Below are 21,173 nucleotides of genomic sequence, written 5' to 3' on the forward strand. Positions count from 1 at the left end.
TCCTATGTGGGCTTATGGTTCTGGTGCTTGTGGATCTCATGGGATTTCATGTCTTGCCATTATAAATGCACGGGGAAAAGTGCATTTACACAGCCACATTTCCGCAAAAAGATCCAAACTCCTGCATGTAGCCGCAGGTGATACAATAGGATCAATAGGATTTCTGCAAATGGCCTTTGCAACACAACTCACTGGGTGGTAACAAAGTATACACGTTTGCCTCTTTTCAACGGATGCTTTCGCTTAGCCCCGTTTCCTCAATGAATCCACCCATTTCTTGATGAGATGTAACTTCTGCCAGGAAAACCTGAGCTGAAATAGGAAGGAGAGCAAAACAGCAGCCCTGTCTGACCCCAGTCAGCCTCCAGATTCCCCCAGTCACGTGGCAGGAGATTCTTCCTGAGCCCCCCTCCGTGATGGGTATGACATCATGGATGATCCAGTGATGATCCATATGATCCACTGATGATCCACATGATCCAAGCAGACTTGTCCGAAGAGCAGATCTCTATACCTGAATGAAACGGGTCTGCCATGATGGATTCTGGAGTCAAGAAATCCGCCCTTTCCAATGATCTCTCAGGCTGGCCGGGAGAAGGCAGGGAGCAGGAATCCTCAGGCATCCCGATTGACAGACAGACTTGTCATGTTGCCCAAACATGAACTCGGAGTCTGATCTGATTTCCAGGTACAACGCATTTTGTGGCGCAAACGGAGATGTTTTTGGGGTGCTCTCTCAGTGACGGGGGGGGGCTACTTTCTGAGGGTGTCCAAATTGCAACGCGCTTTACTTCTGGGCTGCTTCACTCCTCACATGGGGGGGACCCCACTTTGCAGCTGAATTGCCGGGATCAGCCCCTCCCCCGCTCTCCTCATCCCCATAAGGAAGAAGGGAGGGGGGAAACCTTCCTCTCCTTCGTCCCCCTCAATTCCTCCCTTCCCGGTACATCCTCCTCTCACCCCGCGCCCACAACCCCAAATCCCTCCACCATGCGCTGCACCTCTTCCTCCTCCTCCTCCCCGCAATCCGGCTTCTGTTTCCGAAATGAGCGGAGAGAGCCCCCCTCCCAAACTGCCTGCTTCTCCCGCAAGTGGAGCTTCTGCGCCGGATTGCTGCTCTGCGCCGTAGCTCTAGGGGCGCGCGCTTTCGGAAAGGGGAGGAGGATGGGAAGAGGAGGATCCCCGCCCCCCGTGGATGTTGCAGGAAAGAAATGAGACTCGAGAGCGAGGACAAAGAGGTAAAGGGGCAGCGGGGGGCGGAGAGGGGGGAAGGACCCAGAGACCCCCGCCAGCTCCCCCGAGCGCCTTCCGTGGGGCCTGGATCCCTGCACGTGTGCTGCGAAGGGGGCTTTCCTTGGCCACTTAGGCGCCTTGGCAGCGGCGGGCATGGGGAATCTACGCAGGGTGTCCCCACGAGGACCCCATTGCCCCGTTTCCCCCGCGTAGGCATCCCTGGGGCCCTGTGGGCTCCGCACGGATAAAGGCGGGCCATGAAAGGGTTAACGGGCGTGAGGGACGCCTGGATAGAGACCCCCCTGTCCCTAATCTGTGCGTCTTGGGGTGGCCGCTCAGGATGGAAAGATGGGGTGAGGAGTGACCCGCGCCAAGGGGGCCTCTGGGTGCAGGGGAGACTCTGGAACAGAGGAAGGGAGTGAAGTGGGGAGGGAGAGCATCCCTGGGGCAGGGAAGGGCAGCATTGGGGGGGGGAGATCGGAAACCAGGCTTTGGGGAGACTTCTCCATGGTGGCCTGCGGGGATTTTCTGGAGGGGCCGCCTTGGCTTCTCCCTCCCACCCAAGAATCGGCCACCCCTTCAAGGCGACCAGAGAGGGATCCCTGAAAAGTGGGTGGTCCAGTCCCCCCACCCCTCCTTCCTGTAACCTCCATCCTCTTCCCACCCCATAAGCTCCCATAACCCCTGCCCTGTCCAGGAAGAGGGGAGGGGAGAAGCCTTCTCAGAAGCAGCTCTTCGTTTCTGCAATCCCATCCAGGAAGCAGCCAGAAACCTTTTCCTCTCTCTCAGGCTTCCATCTTTCTAATAATAATAATAAATAAAAAAATCCAGCTTGCAGAAGTGCAAGCTGGATTTCAAAGGGGCAGAGGAACCAGAGACCAAATTGGAAGCATGCGCTGGATTATGGAGAAAGCTAGAGAGTTCCAGAAAGACATCTACTTCTGCTTCATTGACTATGCAAAAGCCTTTGACTGTGTCAACCACAGCAAACTATGGCAAGTTCTTAAAGAAATGGGAGTGCCTGATTACCTCATCTGTCTCCTGAGAAATCTCTATGTGGGACAAGAAGCTACAGTTAGAACTGCATATGGAACAACTGATTGGTTCAAAATTGGGAAAGGTGTACAGCAAGGCTGTATTTTGTCTCCCTGCTTATTTAACTTATATGCAGAATTCATCATTCGAAAGGCTGGGCTGGATGAATCCCAAGCCGGAATTAAGATCGCCGGAAGAAATATCAACAACCTCAGATATGCAGATGACACAACATTGATGGCAGAAAGTGAGGAGGAATTAAGGAACTTTTTATTGAGGGTGAGTGCAAAATGTGGTCTGAAGCTCAACATCAAAAAAACGAAGATCATGGCCACTGGTCCCATCACCTCCTGGCAAATAGAAGGGGAAGAAATGGAGGCAGTGAGAGATTTTACTTTCTTGGGCTCCATGATCACTGCAGATGGTGACAGCAGTCGCGAAATTAACAGACAACTGCTCCTTGAGAGAAAGGTGATGGCAAACCTAGACAGCATCTTAAAAAGCAGAGACATCACCTTACCAACAAAGGTCCGTATAGTTAAAGCCATGGTTTTATCATGGTTCCATACATTACCATGTATGGAAGTGAGAGCTGGACCATAAAGAAGGCTAATCGCCGAAGAATGGATGCTTTTGAATTCTGGTGCTGGAGGAGACTCTTGAGAGTCCCATGGACTGCAAGAAGATCAAACGTATCCATTCTTAAGGAAATCAGCCCTGAGTGCTCACTGGAAGGACAGATTGTGAAGCTGAGGCTCCAAGACTTTGGCCACCTCATGAGAAGAGAAGACTCCCTGGAAAAGACCCTGATGTTGGGAAAGACTGAGGGCACAAGAAGAAGGGGACGACAGAGGACGAGATGGTTGGACAGTGTTCTCGAAGCTACAAACATGAGTCTGACCAAACTGTGGGAGGCAGTGGAAGACAGGAGTGCCTGGCGTGCTCTGGTCCATGGGGTCACGAAGAGTCGGACACAACTAAACGACTAAACAACAACATTATTTGTACCCTGCCCATCTGGTTGGGTTTCCCCAGCCACTCTGGGCGGCTTCCACAGAGACCAAAAATACACTAAAATGTCACACATTTTATGTCACAAAAATACACTAAAATGTCACAAAACTTCCCTGAACCGGGCTGCCTTAAGATGTCTTCTGAATGTCAGGTAGTTGTTTATCACTTTGACATCTGATGGGAGGGCGTTCCACAGGGCGGGCGCCCCTACCGAGAAGGCCCTCTGCCTGGTTCCCTGTAGCTTTGCTTCTCGCAATGAGGGAACCGCCCGGAGGCCCTCGGCGCTGGATCTCAGCGTCCGGGCAGAACAATGGCGGTGGAGACGCTCCTTCAGGTATACAGGACCGAGGCCGTTTAGGGCTTTAAAGGTCAGCACCAGCACTTTGAATTGTGCTCGGAAACATACTGGGAGCCAATGTAGGTCTTTCAAGACCGGTGTCATGTGGTCTCGGCGGCCGCCCCCAGTCACCAGTCTAGCTGCCGCATTCTGGATTAGTTGTAGTTTCCGGGTCACCTTCAAAGGTAGCCCCACGTAGAGCGCATTGCAGTAGTCCAAGCGCGAGATAACCAGAACATGCACCACTCTGGCGAGACAGTCCGCGGGCAGGTAGGGTCTCAGCCTGCGTACCAGGTGGAGTAGGTAGACAGCTGCCCTGGATACAGAATTGACCTGCGCCTCCATGGACAACTGTGAGTCCAAAATGACTCCCAGGCTGAGCACCTGGTCCTTCAGGGGCACAGTTACCCCTTTCAGGACCAGGGAGTCCTCCACACCAGCCTGCCCCCTGTCCCCCAAAAACAGTACTTTTGTCTTGTCAGGATTCAACCTCAATCCATTAGCCGCCATCCATCCTCCAACCGCCTCCAGGCACTCACACAGGCCCTTCACCGCCTTCACTGGTTCTGATTTGAAAGAGAGGTAGAGTTGGGTATCATCTGCATATTGAAGCAGATCCAAACCTCCTGATGATCTCTCCAAGTGGCTTCATATAGATGTTAAAAAGCTTGGGGGAGAGGACGGAACCCTGAGGCACCCCACAAGTGAGGGCCCAGGGGTCTGAACACTCATCCCCCACCACCACTTTCTGAACACGGCCCAGGAGGAAGGAGCGAAACCACTGTATAACAGTGCCCCCAGCTCCCAGCTCCTCTAGACGGTCCAGAAGGATGTTATGGTCGATTGTATCAAAGGCCGCTGAGAGATCCAGCAGAACTAAGAAACGGCTCTCACCTTTGTCCCTAGCTCGCCGGAGATCATCAACCAGCACAACCAAGGCAGTTTCAGTCCCATGATGAGGCCTGAATCCCGATTGGAAGGGATCCAAATGGTCCGCATTCTCCAGGTGTGCCTGGAGTTGTTCAGCAACCACTCGCTCAATCACCTTGCCCAAGAATGGAAGATTTGAGACTGGGCGATAGTTGGCCAAATTGGCTGGGTCTAAAGATGTTTTTTTAAGAAGTGGTTTAATGACCACCTCTTTCAGCGGGTCTGGGAAGACTCCCTCACAGAGGGAAGCATTCACCACCCCACAGAGCCCATTGCCCAGCCCTTTCCGGCTAGCTTTTATAAGCCAGGATGGGCAAGGATCGAGGAGACAGGTGGTTGGTTTCACGCATCCAAGCAGCCTGTCCACATCCTCGGGGGTAACGGATTGAAATTGATTCCATGCAACTTGACCAGACAGGGCTCTAGCACTCTCCCGCCCCAGCCCTGCTCCCACGGTGGTGTCTACCTCCTTCCGAATATGAGTGATTTTATCTGCAAAAAACTTTGCAAAATCGTTGCAGGAGATCTTGGGGTCTTTATAAGGCATAGGTGGTAAAGGTGGTTTTGTTAAATTGTGGACCACCTGAAAGAGTCTCCTGCTACTATTTTCTGCAGATGCAATAGAGGCAGTGAAGAAAGTCGTCTTTGCCGTCGCTATCGCCACTTGGTAGGCTCGACGTTGAGCTCTAACCTGTGTCCAGTCAGATTCGGAATGAGTTTTCTGTCACCAACGCTCTAGCCGTCTCAGCGATTGTTTCATCGCCTCAGCTCCGAAGAAAACCATGGGGGTGTCCAGGCTCCATGCAATCAGAGAGGGCGCTTCGGAGCCAGACAGTCGATAGCCCTGGTTAACTCTGCATTCCAGCAGGCCACCAGGGAATCAGCTGAAAGGCCATCAACATGGGATAAAGCATCCCCTACCACTCTCTGGAAACCATTTGGATCCATTAAGTGGTGGGGGCAGACCATCCGAATTGGTCCCCCCTCCCTGCAGAGGGGATGGGTCGCAGAGAAGTCCAGTTGCACCAGGACGTGATCTGACCATGGCACTTCTTTTCTTTCACATTTACTTAGTGTCAGATCACCCACATCACTAGAGGTGAACAACAGGTCCAAGGCATGTCTGCAGCTATGAGTTGGGCCAAACTTATTCAGGGACAGCCCCATGGAGGCCATGCTTTCCACGAAGTCCCGAGCGGCCCCTTGTAAGGTCATGTTGGCATGGATGTTAAAATCCCCTAGGACAACCAAACTAGGTATCTCCAGGAGAACATCCGCCATGACCTGAAGCAGCTCGGACAGGGAATCCTTGGTGCAGCGGGGAGGTCAGTACACCGAAAGGAATCCCGTACTGCCCCTATTGCCCAGCTTCCAGAACATGCACTCAGAGAACTGTGTCTTCCCAGTAGGACGCCTGATGCAAGCTAATGACTTCCTAAAAATCACTGCAAGACATGACCTGGGTTGCTGTGCGTAAGAGAAACCAGGTGGGCAAGCAGCGGCAAGGAAAGGCCCATCTGCTTCATCCAACCAGGTCTCTGTCACACATGCCAGGTCAAATCCTCCATCCACAATCAGGTCGTGGATGGCAGTGGTTTTATTTATCATTGACCTGGCATTACACAGCAACACCTTCAGGTCATGTGGGTTTCCCCTGTTGATTCCAGCAGTGGCGTAGCGTGGGGGGTGCAGGGGGGGCCGGCCGCACCGGGCGCAAAATCTGGGGGGGCGCGCTCGCCGCCTCCGGAGTCTCCGAAGAGCCTCGGGCGCAGGCTGTAGCACCAGGCCAAGAAGCCGAAGCTGAAGAGCCCGCTGAGCGCCGCGCCCAGGCAGAGCGCGCCGGGAGGCACCAATGCCAGGGCCTGGCGGCAGCCGCAGCACCTCGCCACCATTCCGCCGCCAGACTTGCTCGCACAGGCACGGCCGCCCACGCTGCTGCCTCTGGCGGCGGACACGTGGAGAGAAACAGCGACAGCCGAGCGGGAGACTCTCCCTTTCTCACTGCAACGCTCCGGGGAGGGGGCGAGGGAGAGAGTCAGGTGGAAACGTGCGCATCTTCGCGGGGGTTGGGGGCGAAGCCGCCGGGTATTTGCGCCCCAAATTGGGGCGACCGCAAAAAGCCACCCTGCCAGCAGCAAGCTTCAAGGTCAAAGGCTCCCTTCGAGGAAGCTGCGATCCTCTTTCCAATTAAGTCTCCCCCCCCAACTCAGTTCAGTGGGAGGTGGATTTCCCGGGTCTCTTGTCCCTTAGAGGGCGCCTCTCATCATCCCGCCATTCTGAGAGCAGGGAGGGCGCCTCTCAGGAGACTTTCTCCCGCATTTGCTTTCCTGCTGGATCTGCAACTCTTCTGGTGAGCGAGGTTTAAACCAGAGGCAGGCGCTCCTTCTTGGACGGATGCCTGGAAGAAAAAGACCCCGCGGTCTCTTCCTTTCCTTCCCCTGCAGAGACCAGCCACGTCCCTCAGCCGAGGCCGCCTTGCTTCTCAAAAGAGCCGGTCTACTACCGTTCGTGGCTGCATGGGAGAGCGCTGCTTTCCTTGCAAAAGGCCCCCAGGTTGAGTCGCCGGCACCTCCAGCTATGAGAGGATGGGAGCAGTGGCGTAGCGTGGGGGGTGCAGGGGGGGTCGGCCGCACCTGGCGCAACATCTGGGGGTTAGGGTTAGGGGCCGCAAATCCAGGGGTTAGGGGGCACAAATTACTTGCCTTGCCCCGGGTGCTGACAACCCACGCTACGCCACTGGATTCCAGCATCCCTCCGGTCAAGGCCAGACCCGGAGGCAGGGATAGTCTTCAAACAATGACTAAACCTGCCTCCTCGGTAATGACATGGTCTGGTCTTAGCGTAACTCCTCCTCCTGCCCATGATCACCCAGATCGGATGTCCTAGTGCTTCCCGCCCTCCATGGAACTTGTCCCAGCCATTGTGTTGGCTGGGGCCCCACTCCCAGGCAGCCCTGATCCTGCCCCTTAAAAATGAAACACAAACTATACACAACCAATAAAACAACAAAAAACAAAAACAGAACAATTATACTCAAATTAATCCCCAACCAAATATCCATCCCACCCACCCACTCCCAACAAAGGAAAAAAAGGGGGGGGGATTTAAATGCCACCGACTGCTTGAGGACATTTTAAAACACATTAACCACTTGGAACAGGGAAGCAGTAGCAGAACAACTTCCCGCACTTTCCCAAAAGTTTGTTCCAAATAAGGGCCTGGGCCACGCCCCCTGGGCCAGCTGCAAAAGGCCCTGGAAGGGAGCAGGCCCTGCAGTCCTCACCACAGCCGATGGTCTGTTTCTCTTCCACTTCCTGGTTCCACTACAAATAAAAAACAGTAAAATATCAGACATTAAAAACCTCCCAATACAGGGTTGCCTTCAGCTGTCTTCTAAATGTCTTTTTTTTTAATGATATTTTATTCAAATTTCAAGAAAGAGTTTACAAAAATAATAAGATAATAAAAAAAGAATACAAACAATAAAAAATACAGAGTAGGGGGAAAAAAGAAAATAGAAAAAACAGTAAAAGAAAAAAATAAGTCCATCTTTCAATGTCTTATTTTTCATTCCCTTGTTTCCCTGACCTCCTCACACCTCCCTTTTTTGTATTCCATTTCAAATGGTTAATTCAGCAAATCCTTTCCCTCTTTGTTTTTATCTTAGCTCTTTATCTTGACATATTGTATCCTTATAATTTCATCTATTTAATAAATCATTTTTACATACTCCTTTTTAACATTGTTACTAAAACCGCTTCGTTTCATTCCAGCATCATTTTAGCATTCATTAATTTTGCAGTGTTTCTGTAAATAGTCCTTAAATTTCTTCCAGTCTTCTTCCACCGACTCTTCTCCCTGGTCTTCTAAATGTCTTCTAAATGTCAGAATGTTGCCCATTTCCTCGCCCTCTGCCTGGTTCCCTGTAACTTCGCTTCTCGCGGGGGGGGGGGTCAGCAGAAGACCTTCGAAGGAGGACCTCCCTATCCAGACTGAGCGATGTTGGTGGAGATGCTCCTTCAGGTCTACAGGGCTGAGGCTGTTGAGGGCTTTAGGTTGCAGATCTTGCTGCTCCATAACAATCTCATTCAGCAAATAAATTTATTACTGAAGGCAAAGAAGCATAACAGGATTCAAAAAATAGCAAAAACTTAATTTACATAAAACCCTAACTTAGCATACCAAAACAGCACTCAACTAAGAATCACACAAGCAGAGTAGAGAAATAGCAGACTAGGAAGTGGGACCAGGCGCCTTTTGGCCTTGTAATTTATATTCTATTAAATGTCAGAGTAACCTTGGGACTAGATAACAAGCCTGGCTCACTCCAGTTTAAACCAGCTTCATCTGGTTCCCCAAAACAAGAAAGGTTCTTCATAACCTCATTGCAACTTATCCCACCACCAGCTCTCAGCAGAAAGGAAACTGCCAAGTTTCAGGAAGCCTGCATTAGATCAATACTTTTCTTTGCCTGAAAAATGCAACCATGACACTTTAAAGGTCAGCACTAACAGTTTGAATTGTGCTTGGAAATGTGCTGGGAGCCAGGTAAGATCCTTTAAGAGCAGTGGTATGTGGTCTCGGTAGCTGCTCCCATTCAGTTTCAGTTTCTGGGTCACCTTCAAAGGTAGTCCCATGTAGACCACATAGCAGTAGCCCAAGCCGGAAATAACCAGAGCATGCACCACTCTGGCGAGACAGTCTGCGGGGAAGGAGGGTCTCAGCCTGTGTTCCATATGGAGCTGCTAGAGAGCTGCCCTGGACACAGAATTGACCTGCACCTCCATGGTCAGCTGTGAGTCCAAAATGACCACTACGCTGCGCACCTGGTTATTTAGGGGCACAGTTACCCCATCAGGACCAGGGGGTCCCCCACACCTGCCCACCCTGTTCCCCAGGGACAGTACTTCTGTCTTGTCAGGATTCAAGCTCAATCTGTTAGCCACCATCCATCTTCAAACCACCTCCAGGCACCAACACAGGGCATTCACCACCTTCACTGGTTCCGATTTAAATGAGAAGAAGAGCTGGGTATCATCCACATACTGGTGAAAACCCAGGCAAAAGCCCCGGTGATCTCTCCCAGCAGCTTCATATAGATATTAAAAAGCATGGGGGAGAGGACGGAGCATTGAGGCACAACAAGACCCCCTTCTCAGCCTGGCTTATATGGTCCCAAGGAAAGCAGAGCAGTACGTTAGGCACCAGCTTGGCTGCAGGAGTGGCTGGAAGGAGGTGTGCAGGACACCATCTAACCGTCTTAGAGACTCCACTCTGGATTTGTGTGAGTTTTCCTCCATAGCCTTCTCCTGAATATAACTCAAGAGGAAGTGAAGGAGTGCACCAAAGTATTACGACCAAAGTTTTCCTTCTCGAGGAGCTCCCTTCCCAGGTTGATGAACCCCATCTGCCCTTCATTTTCTTCTGCAGAATGGGCAGAATCTGCCTTCTTGGCTGTGGGATTCACTGTTGTTCTCCTCCTCTCCATCCACCAGGGCCTGCCTTCACCTGCAACAGAATTCCCTAATACACCAAGGATTTGAGACCCATCAGCTATCCTCACCTGGTTTAGCCGGCTGATTGAAGCCATTCCTTGGATTATGGCCTCTGTTGCATTCTGACAGCTTCTGGAAGCCACAGGTGAGAACTGAGTGCTGGGTGGGAGCTAATAGTGGATAAATTACCCCATAAGGTGCATGACATTTCCCCCACCAAAGGTACTACCGCTCCCCTAACACCACATGATATTGTATGATTATGATCTTTAAGACAGAACAGGAATTAATTCATGTCCCCAGAAATAACACAACTTCAGGCCACTAGAGAATCAATACTACAAGATACTACACATTCCACTAAGTACAGTTTATCTATCTGCCTTGAATATCCTGCTTTTCAGTGTCGTTTCTGGATAGTCCTGCGTCAGAAGATGGGCACGAGATCAGACAGCACATCATTCTTTAAAGAATCAAGCTGCTTTATGAACATTGATTGAGGATTTTGATAGTTGCTCATGAATTACTATCATTTGACATTGCAACTTCACTTCCTAAAAGCTGGGAACATGGGTAGGAGGTAAAGGAATGTAGTAGACGTTGAAATAGGAGAAGGTGCTAATGGAGCTTGATGTGTTCTCTTTCCCTTAGTTCTCTTCCTCGAAACCAAAACAGGATTCCCTTTCCTCCCACTCTGAAGAAGGAGATGGAGAAGACAGTCAGAACTCCAGGGGATGGGTCACCGTTCCCCCCCATTAGGAATAGAAATTCAAATGTGTGAAATGCGGAATATGCTTCATTGAATGAGGAAACATAGTTCACATCAACAAACTCCAACGGGGGAGAAACCATTTAAAGGTATGGAGTGTGGGAAAAGTTTCACTGATAGTGGAAAACTTAGAACAAATCAGCAGACTCACATGGGCAAGAAAGGATTCCAGTGCAGGGAGTGTGGGAAGAACTTCAGTCAACATGGGCACTTAAGTTTACATCAACGGATTCACACAGGGGAAAAACCTTTTAAATGTCTGGAGTGTGGAAAGAGCTTCTATCGGAGTGATACACTTAGAAGACATCAATGGACTCACACGGGGGAGAAACCATTTAAATGCATGGATTGTGGAAAGAGCTACAGTCAGAATGGACACTTAAGTTTACATCAGCGGACTCACACAGGGGAGAAACCATATAAATGTATGGAGTGTGGAAAGAGCTTCAGTTTCAATGGAAACCTTAGAACACATCAATGGACTCACACAGGGGAGAAACCACATAAATGTATAGAGTGTGGAAAGAGCTTTACTGGTAATGGAAACCTTAGAACACATCAACGGATTCACACAGGGGAGAAACCATTTAAATGCCAGGAGTGCGGAAAGAGCTTTAGTGACAATGGACCCCTTAGAACACATCAACGGATTCACACAGGGGAGAAACCATATAAATGTCTGGATTGTGGAAAGAGCTTCAGTCAGAATGGAGACCTTAGAAAACATCAACGGACTCACACAGGGGAGAAACCATTTAAATGTATGGAGTGTGGAAAAGGTTTCTGTCAGAATGGAGAGCTTAAATTACACCAGCGGATTCACACAGGGGAGAAACCATATAAATGTATGGAGTGCGGAAAGAGCTTCACTCAGAGTGGATACCTCAATAAACATCAACGGATTCACACAGGGGAGAAACCATATAAATGTATGAAGTGCGGAAAGAGCTTCAGTTTCAATGGAAACCTTAGAACACATCAACGGATTCACACAGGAGAGAAACCATTTAAATGCATGGAGTGCAGAAAGTGCTTTACTGATAATGGAAACCTTAGAAGACATCAACGGACTCATACAGGTGATAAACCATTTAAATGCCTGGAGTGTGGAAAGTGCTTCAGTCAGAATGGAGACCTTAAATTACACCAGCGAATTCACACAGGGGAGAAACCATTTAAATGCATGGAGTGCGGAAAGAGCTTTACTGATAATGGAAAGCTTAGAAGACATCAACGGACTCATACAGGTGACAAACCATTTAAATGCCTGGAGTGTGGAAAATGCTTCAGTCAGAATGGAGACCTTAAGTTACACCAGCGGATTCACACAGGGGAGAAACCATATAAATGTATGGAGTGCGGAAAGAGCTTTAGTGATCATGGATGCCTTAGAAAACATCAACTGATTCACAAAGGGGAGAAACCATTTAAATGTATGGAGTGTGGAAAGAGCTTCCGTCAGAGTGGACACCTCAATATACATCAATGGACTCACACAGGAGAGAAACCATTTAAATGTATGGAGTGCGGAAAGAGCTTTAGCGATAATGGAAACCTTAGAGGACATCAACGGACTCACACAGGGGAGAAACCATTTAAATGCATGGGGTGCAGAAAGAGCTTCAGTCAGAATGGAAATCTTAGAAAACATCAGCAGCCACACAGGGGAGAAACTGTTTAAATGTATGGACTGTGGAAGGAGCTTCAGTCAGAGTGGAACCCTTGATTTATGTCAACAAACTCGCACAAAACACAAACCTTATAAATATCAGGAAAGTAGATAGAGGTTCAGTCCTGGTGGAAATTCTAAATCAACAGACTCACGGACAGGAAGAACTTTGGGAGTTGAAACCCTACAAACCATCAACAAACTCAAAGAGGAGGAGCAGTTTAAATAAAAAGATTGCAAAAAGTGCTTTATTTACAATGGATTGTTTAAGGAACATCCAGGGACTCTCACATGTAAGAACCCATTTAGATGTATGGAGTGTTGGATGTCTTCCGCTCAGAGTCCACTCTTTTCTTCACAGAAATGAACTCAGGAGGAAATCAGTCTTTAATACATGTTGTGTATGTGAAGTTCTGCTATTTATGTGTAAAACTGTATAGTAATGAAATATTGAAGGCAATGCCAAACAATGTCATTATAATCTAAGATATAAAGTACCTTTCGATAGAGAAGGGGTGAGGGTTTATCTGGATTGCTTGGTGGTCAGTCAGGATTAGGGCTGGGCAATATATTGTCCCATACTGGTTTCTAGACCACATCGTGATAACCTTCCAAAAACAATTGATATGGCAACACACCACAGATCACAGTGTGTGTTTCTGGGATGCTCATTTGCCTGGAAGCAGCCGGGAGAAAGCTTTGCTTCATGAAGCCCCTGCAGATGCCGAATTGCTGACTTCTCTCCCAGGCGACAGGAAGCAAAAGACACACATCCATTGCCCTGTGTCCTTCCAGCCTCTTTCCTCCCTTGCTCCCTTCTGCAGGTGTGTGTGCCTGACTTAGATATCCTGTGTGCTGTATTTTCTTACTGCTGAAACTGGATTTGCTCTCAGGAGCTAAGTTTTGTGCCTCACTGGGGACCCAGTGAGAACTGTATGCTTTGAAAGCTCAGTAAAGTATTACTGAAGAAGTCCTGCTGCCTCTGTGTGTGTTTTTGACCTCAGTGTGGGACTTGCTCTACACGTGGCCCGTACTCCGCTCATGCCCTGGAGTTCCTGTACTTAAGCATGCAAGACGGGTGCATCTGTGTGCACTCAAAAGCAAATAAAGTAGGACTCGCCTTTCTATGAGAGTACAGTGGTACATTGGGTTACAGACGCTTCAGGTTACAGACTCTGCTAACCCAGAAATAGTACTTTGGGTTAAGAACCTTGCTTCAGGATGAGAACAGAAATCGTGCGGCGGCAGCGGGAGGCCCCATTAGCTAAAGTGGTGTCTAGGTTAAGAACAGTTTCAGGTTAAGAACAGACTTCCGGAAGGAATTAAGTACTTAACCTGCAGTACCACTGTGTTTTCCACTGTTTTTACTGGTTTTTAAAAATTTTGTAATCTGCTCTAGGAGATTCGGATTACAGTGGTACCTCGGGTTAAGCACTTAACCTGAAACTGTTCTTAACCTGAAGCACCACGTTAGCTAATGGGGCCTCCAGCTGCTGCCGCACCGCCAGAGCACAAATTCTGTTCTCATCCTGAAGCAAAGTTCTAAACCTGAAGAACTATTTCTGGGTTAGCAGAGTTGTAACCTGAAACTTATGTAACCCGAGGTACCACTGTACAGACAGGGAACTAACAGTAATGATGATGATGATGATGTTACATTGCTTAACATGCCCCCTCCCCAGTCATGAATACTTGAGGGCACTCCTGGGTCCATCATGGTCACTTGAGGCCCATGTCCAGCTCAGGTTAATTCCCCACCCCACAGACCTTTTGGGACAGAGAAGACATGGCCCCGGTCCTCTCTGCACCAGATGGGATGGTGGCAACGCTCTCTGTGTGGAACTGCCTTGAAGGCGACTCTGGGAACTGGCCCAAAATGCAGCAGCCAGATGATTGGTTGGGCTCCCTCTCTTAATGAAGGACTTTGCACTCCTGCCTCTTTGTCCAAGGAGATCAAGGATCTACCCCTCACGGAGTCCCCTCCCCCACAACAAACACATTGGATTCCTCTTTTAAAACAGTTGCACTGGTTGTTTCCATTCCAGCAGGACCTCTCCTGCTCTCAGTGCCTTGGCTTGTGAGACCTCCAGTGGTGCTTTCATGGAACTATAGAGGTGGATGGCACCCCAAGGATCATCTAGTCCAACCCCCAGCAATCTCAGAGGCCACGCTTGCATCTGGAGGAACTAAGTGTTAGAATATTTCCGTTCCATCGTAAGGGACAGGCATGATTGTTGTGTGTCACATGCCTGTTTACACTCCAGCACAGCTTGCTGGGAACTTCTGTTTGTGTACAGTGGTACCTCAGGTTACAGAGGCTTCAGGTTACAGACACCGCTAACCCAGAAATATTACCTCGGGTTAAGTACTTTGCTTCAGGATGAGAACAGAAATTGTGCTCCAGCAGCGCAGCGGCAGGAGGCCCCATTAGCTAAAGTGGTGCTTCAGGTTAAGAACAGTTTCAGGTTAAGAACAGACTTCCAGAACAAATTAAGTACTTAACCGAGGTACCACTGTATAGCTTTTGCTTATGCTGTCTTGCTTTGGACATGAGGGAGAGCAGAGATGATTCCTTGGTCCTGATGTGTGCTGAATAAACTGCTTGTAAATCTGCTCACATATGCCCCTCCAGCCACTTCTCTTGTGCCTTTACTCTGCTGAGTGTGCATGCCCAGCTTCTGAAGCTCAGGTTGCAGTTTCATGCTGATCCAAGGGCTGGAGATCGCCCAGCACAGCTGGGGGGCTGCCATTTGCCCCCAATTCCTTGGCTGCATCCCAACACTAAGCACTGGAGGAGAAAATGAGCCCTGCAGGATCAGGCCAGAGGGCTCCCTCCTAGAGGGGAGACAGAGCAGAGGAGCCACCCATCACCCTGTCCTCCTCCTCCTCCACCACAGATTGGCCTCCTCCTCTTTTAAACCACCTTGATTGGTGGCCTCTGCCTCTTGTGGGAGGGAGTTCCACAGGTTTACTCTGCCCTGCAAGAGGAAGCGCTTTCTCTTCTCTGCTCCCCTTCCTTCCTTCCTTCCTTCCTTCCTTCCTTCCTTCCTTCCTTCCTTCCTTCTCCTTTCACAGGTGAGGTTTTAGGGACCAGGGTATATTTCATGTCCGAATGTTTCTATCTGCGGACAACCTCTGTTATACAAGGGGACTGATCCATACATCTGAATGGGGTTTATTTGCATGCATTTCCCCGAGACCCCTCCCCAAGGGGCCAGCAGCGCATCCATGCAAAGGAAGAGCAGAGCTGCCGCCCTCCTGCGACCCTCCGCGCCCTGACTTGCCCCCCTCTCGCCATGCAGCGCTGGGACCCCCGCTCTCCCCATGGGCCCTATCCTGGGAGAGAGGGGACTCACCGGATCCCAGCAGGCGCCCCCAGGCAGCCTCTGCGGAGCCGAACCAACGGGACCCAAACGCGCCCGACTTCTTGCAGGAAAGGGAGGGGTTGGGCTTTCGCTCTGGAGGACCTGCCCCCCCCCCGTCTTACTTTCCTGTCTAGGAATCCAGCTCGTTTCCGTTTAACCCTTGGCAAGCCGAGCGCACCCAACTCACGCCTCTACCTCTCCCGAGAGCAGGAGCATCGCGCACCAATGGCATCCCGAGAAGGCGGAGGAGGAGAGGTTTATGGATTACTTCCGGCAAGGGATACCTTCAGTTTTGGACAGCAGCTGAACGGCCCCCTAACAGCTGCCCCCTGAAGACGGGTCCTAAGAAATCTTCACTGGCTCCCGGTCCGTTTCCGAGCACCATTCAAAGTGCTGGCGCTGACCTTGAAAGCCCCAAATGGTCTCAGCCCAGAAGAAGGGGAGGAGCGTCTCCACGTCCATCGCTCAGCCCGGACACTGAGGTCCAGCTCCGAGGGTCTTCTGGCAGGTCCCTCATTGCGAGAAGTGAGGTTACAGACGGCCTTCTCGGTTGTCGTGACTGCCCTGTGGAACGCCCTCCCACCAGATGTCAAGGAGACAAACCTCCATAGACGCCTAAAAGCACCTCCGTATCGGGAAGCTTTTAATATTTCATGTTGGGTTATGTTTTCTTCTATCCTTTTGTAAGCTGCCCAGAGAGGCTGGAGCAATCCAGTTGCATGGGTGGGGTACAAAAAAAGTTGCTGTTGTTGTTGTTAGACACCCAGCTTTTGATAGGGCTGCTTCGTTCTGTGCTTTTGGACTCCTATGTGGGCTTATGGTTCTGGTGCTTGTGGATCTCATGGGATTTCATGTCTTGCCATTATAAATGCACGGGGGAAAGTGCATTTACACAGACACATTTCCGCAAAAAGATCCAAACTCAGGCATGTAGCCGCAGGTGATACAATAGGAGCCTTTCTGCAAATGGCCTTTGCAACACAACTCACTGGGTAGTAACAAAGTATACACGTTTGCCTCTTTTCAACGGATGCTTTCGCTTAGCCCCGTTTCCTCAATGAATCCACCCATTTCTTGATGAGATGTAACTTCTGCCAGGAAAACCTGAGCTGAAATAGGAAGGAGAGCAAAACAGCAGCCCTGTCTGACCCCCGTCAGCCTCCAGACTCCCCCAGTCACGCGGCAGGAGATTCTTCCTGAGCCCCCCCCCCTCCGTGAGATGGGTATGACATCATGGATGATCCAGTGATGATCCATATGATCCACTGATGATCCACATGATCCAAGCAGACTGGGCCAAAGAGCAGATCTCTATGCCTGAATGAAACGGGTCTGCGGTGATGGATTCTGGAGTCAAGAAATCCGCCCTTTCCAATGATCTCTCAGGCTGGCCGGGAGAAGGCAGGGAGCAGGAATCGTCAGGCATCCCGATTGACAGACAGACTTGTCATGTTGCCCAAACATGAACTAGGAGTCTGATCTGATTTCCGTGTACAACGCATTTTGTGGCGCAAACGGAGATGTTTTTGGGATGCTCTCTCAGTGACGGGGGGGGGGCTACTTTCTGAGGGTGTCCAAATTGCAACGCGCTTTAGTTCTGGGCTGCTTCACTCCTTACACGGGGGGGGGGGCCTCTGCGCGCAAACAGATCAACAGCTGCCTTGCTTTCTTCCTGGCCTCATTTTGTTACCTCTGACGGAGACACAAGGGATGAATTTTACCTGGGTGTCGGGGGGGGGCGTGTGTGCAATAGCCCAAGCCCCATTTTTTCCGTAACACAGGAGTCACAGAGCCCAACCCGCTGCTCAATGTGCACCAATCCCTAAAACGTGGAAAGGATCTAAGATCATGGCGTGGGGGGGCGAGGGGGGGAAAGGATTTTGCAATGTAAACATTGTAGGGGGGGACCCCACTTTGCAGCTGAATTGCCGGGATCAGCCCCTCCCCCGCTCTCCTCATCCCCATAAGGAAGAAGGGAGGGGGGAAACCTTCCTCTCCTTCGTCCCCCTCAATTCCTCCCTTCCCGGTACATCCTCCTCTCACCCCGCGCCCACAACCCCAAATCCCTCCACCATGCGCTGCACCTCTTCCTCCTCCTCCTCCTCCCCGCAATCCGGCTTCTGTTTCCGAAATGAGCGGAGAGAGCCCCCCTCCCAAACTGCCTGCTTCTCCCGCAAGTGGAGCTTCTGCGCCGGATTGCTGCTCTGCGCCGTAGCTCTAGGGGCGCGCGCTTTCGGAAAGGGGAGGAGGATGGGAAGAGGAGGATCCCCGCCCCCCGTGGATGTTGCAGGAAAGAAATGAGACTCGGGAGCGAGGACAAAGAGGTAAAGGGGCAGCGGGGGAGGAGAGGGGAGAAAAGGACCCAGAGACCCCCGCCAGCTCCCCAAAGCGACTTCCGTGGGCCCCATCAGAAGGGCCTGGATCCCTACACGTGTGCTGCGAAGGGGGCTTTCCTTGGCCACTTAGGCGCCTTGGCAGCGGCAGACATGACCCTAACCATATAAGGCGCCAAGGGGGGGCTCTGGGTGCAGGGGAGACTCTGGGACAGAGGGAGGGAGTCGAGGAAGTGGGGAGGGGGAGCATCCTTGGGGCAGGGAAGGGCAGCATTGGGGAGGGGGAGGAAGACCAGTCTTTGGGGAGACTTCTCCATGGTGGCGCCTGCAGGGATTCTCCAGAGGGGCCGCCTTGGCTTCTCCCTCCCTCCCAGGAATCGGCCACCCCTTCAAGGCGACCAGAGAGGGATCCCTGAAAAGTGGGGAGTCGTGTCCCCCCACCCCTTCCTTCCTGCAAGCTCCATCCTCTTCCCACCCCATAAGCCCCCATAAGCCCCTGCCCTGTCCAGGAAGAGGGGAGGGGGGAGGCCTTCTCAGAAGCGGCTCTTTGTTTCCGCAATCCCACCCAGGAAGCAGCCAGAAACCTTTTCCTCTCTCTCAGGCTTCCATCTTTAAGTGTCTTTTCCACTGCCTGGTGCATTGAGGATGAGAATAATGTACACCTCATAACAACTTATTCCACCACCTGCTCTCAGCAGAAAGGAAACTCCCTTATCAGCTAAAATGTTCCAGCTAGAGAAAACACCAGCTTTGAATCACACAGAGTAAAACCACCAGAACCTTCTTGAAGCAATAGACCAGGAATGATTGATCTCTCTACATTAGATCAATACTTTTCTATGCCTGAAAAATGCAAGTATGACACTTTAAAGGTCAGCACCAACAGTTTGTATTGTGCTTGAAAATGCGCTGGGAGCCAGGGAAGATCCTTTAGGACCAGTGTTATGTGGTTTCCGTGGCTGCTCCCAGTTACTAGTCCAGCTGCCACATTCTGGATTAGTTGCAGTTTCTGAGTCACCTTCAAAGGTAGCCCCATGTAGAACACATGGCAGTAGTCCAAACTGGAGATAACCAGAGCATGCACCACTCTGGTGTGACAGTCCGAGGGCAGGGAGGGTCTCATCCGGTATACCAGATGGAGCTGGCAGACAGCTGCCCTGGACACAGAACTGACCTGCGCCTCCATGGACAGCTGTGAGTCCAAAATGCCCCCCAGGCTGTGCACCTGGTCCTTTAGGGCCACAGTTACCCCATTCAGGACCAGGGAATCCTCCACATCTGACTGTCATCCAGGGACAGTACTTCTGTCTTGTCAGGATTCAACCTCAATCTGTTAGCTGCCACCCATCCTCAAATCACCTCCAGGCACCAACACAGAGCATTCGCTGCCTTCACTGGTTCCAATTTTAAAGAGAGGAAGAGCTGGGTATCACCCACATACTGGTGAACACCCAATCCAAACCCCTGATGATCTCTCCCAGCAGCTTTGTATAAATATTTAAAAGCATGGGGGAGAGGATGGAGTTCTGAGGCGCCCCACAAGGGAGCACCCAGGGCTCAGAACACTCATCACCTAACACCACTTTCTGGACATGGCCCAGGAGGATACCATGGCCAAAGGTCTCCAAATCCACTGAGAGATCCAGCAGAACCAGGAAACAGCTTTCCTCTCAATATCTATCCCATTGGAGATAATCAGCCAGGGCAGTTCAAGTCCCATGATGAGGCCTGAGTCCCCATTGGAAGGATCAGGGTGGCAGGAGCTTTCCTGGTCCTGCACCCACAAAAGCTTCAGCCACAATACTTTTATTAGCTTTCAAGGGGCCACCAGATACTTTGTCTTTTCAAATACTCTTACAGTGACGTATGATGCACTTCTGTTTTCCTTGTTCCACATCGGAGAGACTTTGATACACAGGTCTGAGCTCATCTCTCCACCTGAAACTTCTGTGTTAGCAGCAATGGAAGCCTGGGCAGTGTGTTTGGGGGTCCTGGGCTGCCTAGACAACTAGACCCCCTTCTAAGCCTGGCTGATATGGTCCCAAGGAAAGCAGAGCAGTATGTTTGGCACCAGCTTGGCTGCAGGAGTTGAATGAAGAAGGTGTGCAGGGCACTATCCAAGCATCTTAGAGACTCCACTCAAGATTTGTGTAGGTTTTCCTCCATAGCATTTTCTTCTCCTGAAGATAAGTCATGAGGCAGCAAAGTTTAGGATCAGAGCTTTCCTTCTCTATGGGCTCCCTTCCCTTTCCTCTGCAGGATGGGAAGAATCTGCCTTCTTGACTGTGGGATTCACTGTTGTTCTCATCCTCTCCATCCATCAGGGCCTGCCTTCACCTGCAGCAGAATTCCCTAACCCACCAAGGATTTGAGACCCAGCAGATATCCTCACCTGGTTTAGCCGGCCAGTTGAAGCTGTTCCTGGGATTGTGGGCCCCTGTTGCATGCTGACAGCTTCTGGAAGCCACAGGTGAGAGCTGAGTGCAGGGTGGGGACCAGTGGTGGATAGATTACCCCATAAGGTGCATGACATTTCCCCCACCAAAGGTACCGCCGCTCCTCTAACACCCCAAGACATTGTATAATTATGATACTTAAGACAAATCAGGAATAAATTCTTGTCTCCAGAGATAACACAACTTCAGCGCATCAATGAATCAATACCATATATTCAAGGCTGAAGTTTCCACTAAGTACAGTTATCCCTTTGCCTTGAATATCCAGCTTTGTCAGTGCCAGATTAGGATAGTTCTGTATCAGCAGAGGGGCACGAGATCAGGCAGGACATCAACATTATAAAGAACCATTGGGGTGGGGTGTTTCCAATTTGCCAGCTGCTTTCTTTCTGCTTCTCCTGCTCTCTCCATGCAATGCAAGGCATGTAGATGGTGGTCCATCTCCAAGAACAGGAGCTTCCCTGAGCACCCATTCAGCTGACCCCAAGCACCAAGCCTGGTCACTAGTTCTCTGACTGACCCAGACCACAGTCCCTG

At 50.6% G+C, this 21,173-nt stretch overlaps 2 protein-coding genes across 6 annotated transcripts in view; both read left to right on the forward strand.

Moving 5' to 3' along the window:
• Positions 1-21,173, forward strand: part of LOC128421964 (oocyte zinc finger protein XlCOF6-like) — a 121,370-nt gene that overhangs the window by 94,581 nt on the left and 5,616 nt on the right. The window contains exons 1-2 of one of the 4 annotated variants that reach the window (XM_053405355.1): positions 17,907-18,171; positions 20,505-20,650. The exons of 2 other annotated variants lie outside the window; for them this stretch is intronic. The gene's annotated coding sequence lies outside the window, so the exon portion shown is untranslated. Of the gene's footprint in view, positions 1-17,906; positions 18,172-20,504; positions 20,651-21,173 lie in introns of those variants that run through there. One more of the 4 variants, XM_053405354.1, reaches the window with a different exon arrangement.
• LOC128421975 (zinc finger protein 160-like) lies at positions 1,027-13,452 on the forward strand. 2 transcript variants are annotated; one of them, XM_053405380.1, is made up of 3 exons: positions 1,027-1,238; positions 10,045-10,189; positions 10,696-13,452. In XM_053405380.1, exon 3 carries the CDS (start codon positions 10,848-10,850, stop codon positions 12,492-12,494), a length of 1,647 nt encoding a protein of 548 aa, XP_053261355.1. In that variant the 5' UTR covers positions 1,027-1,238; positions 10,045-10,189; positions 10,696-10,847; the 3' UTR covers positions 12,495-13,452. The 2 variants fall into 2 exon arrangements, with proteins under 2 accessions (XP_053261355.1, XP_053261356.1); XM_053405381.1 differs by having other exon boundaries at positions 10,720-13,452.

The sequence above is a fragment of the Podarcis raffonei genome, chromosome 10 (genome assembly GCF_027172205.1).
Source record: "Podarcis raffonei isolate rPodRaf1 chromosome 10, rPodRaf1.pri, whole genome shotgun sequence".
In the NCBI taxonomy this organism is placed as follows: Eukaryota; Metazoa; Chordata; class Lepidosauria; order Squamata; family Lacertidae; genus Podarcis; species Podarcis raffonei.

Coding starts and splice junctions, on each gene's coding strand:
- LOC128421975 (XM_053405380.1), top strand. CDS start 10,848: ATGAGGAAACATAGTTCACATCAACAAACTCCAACGGGGGAGAAACCA.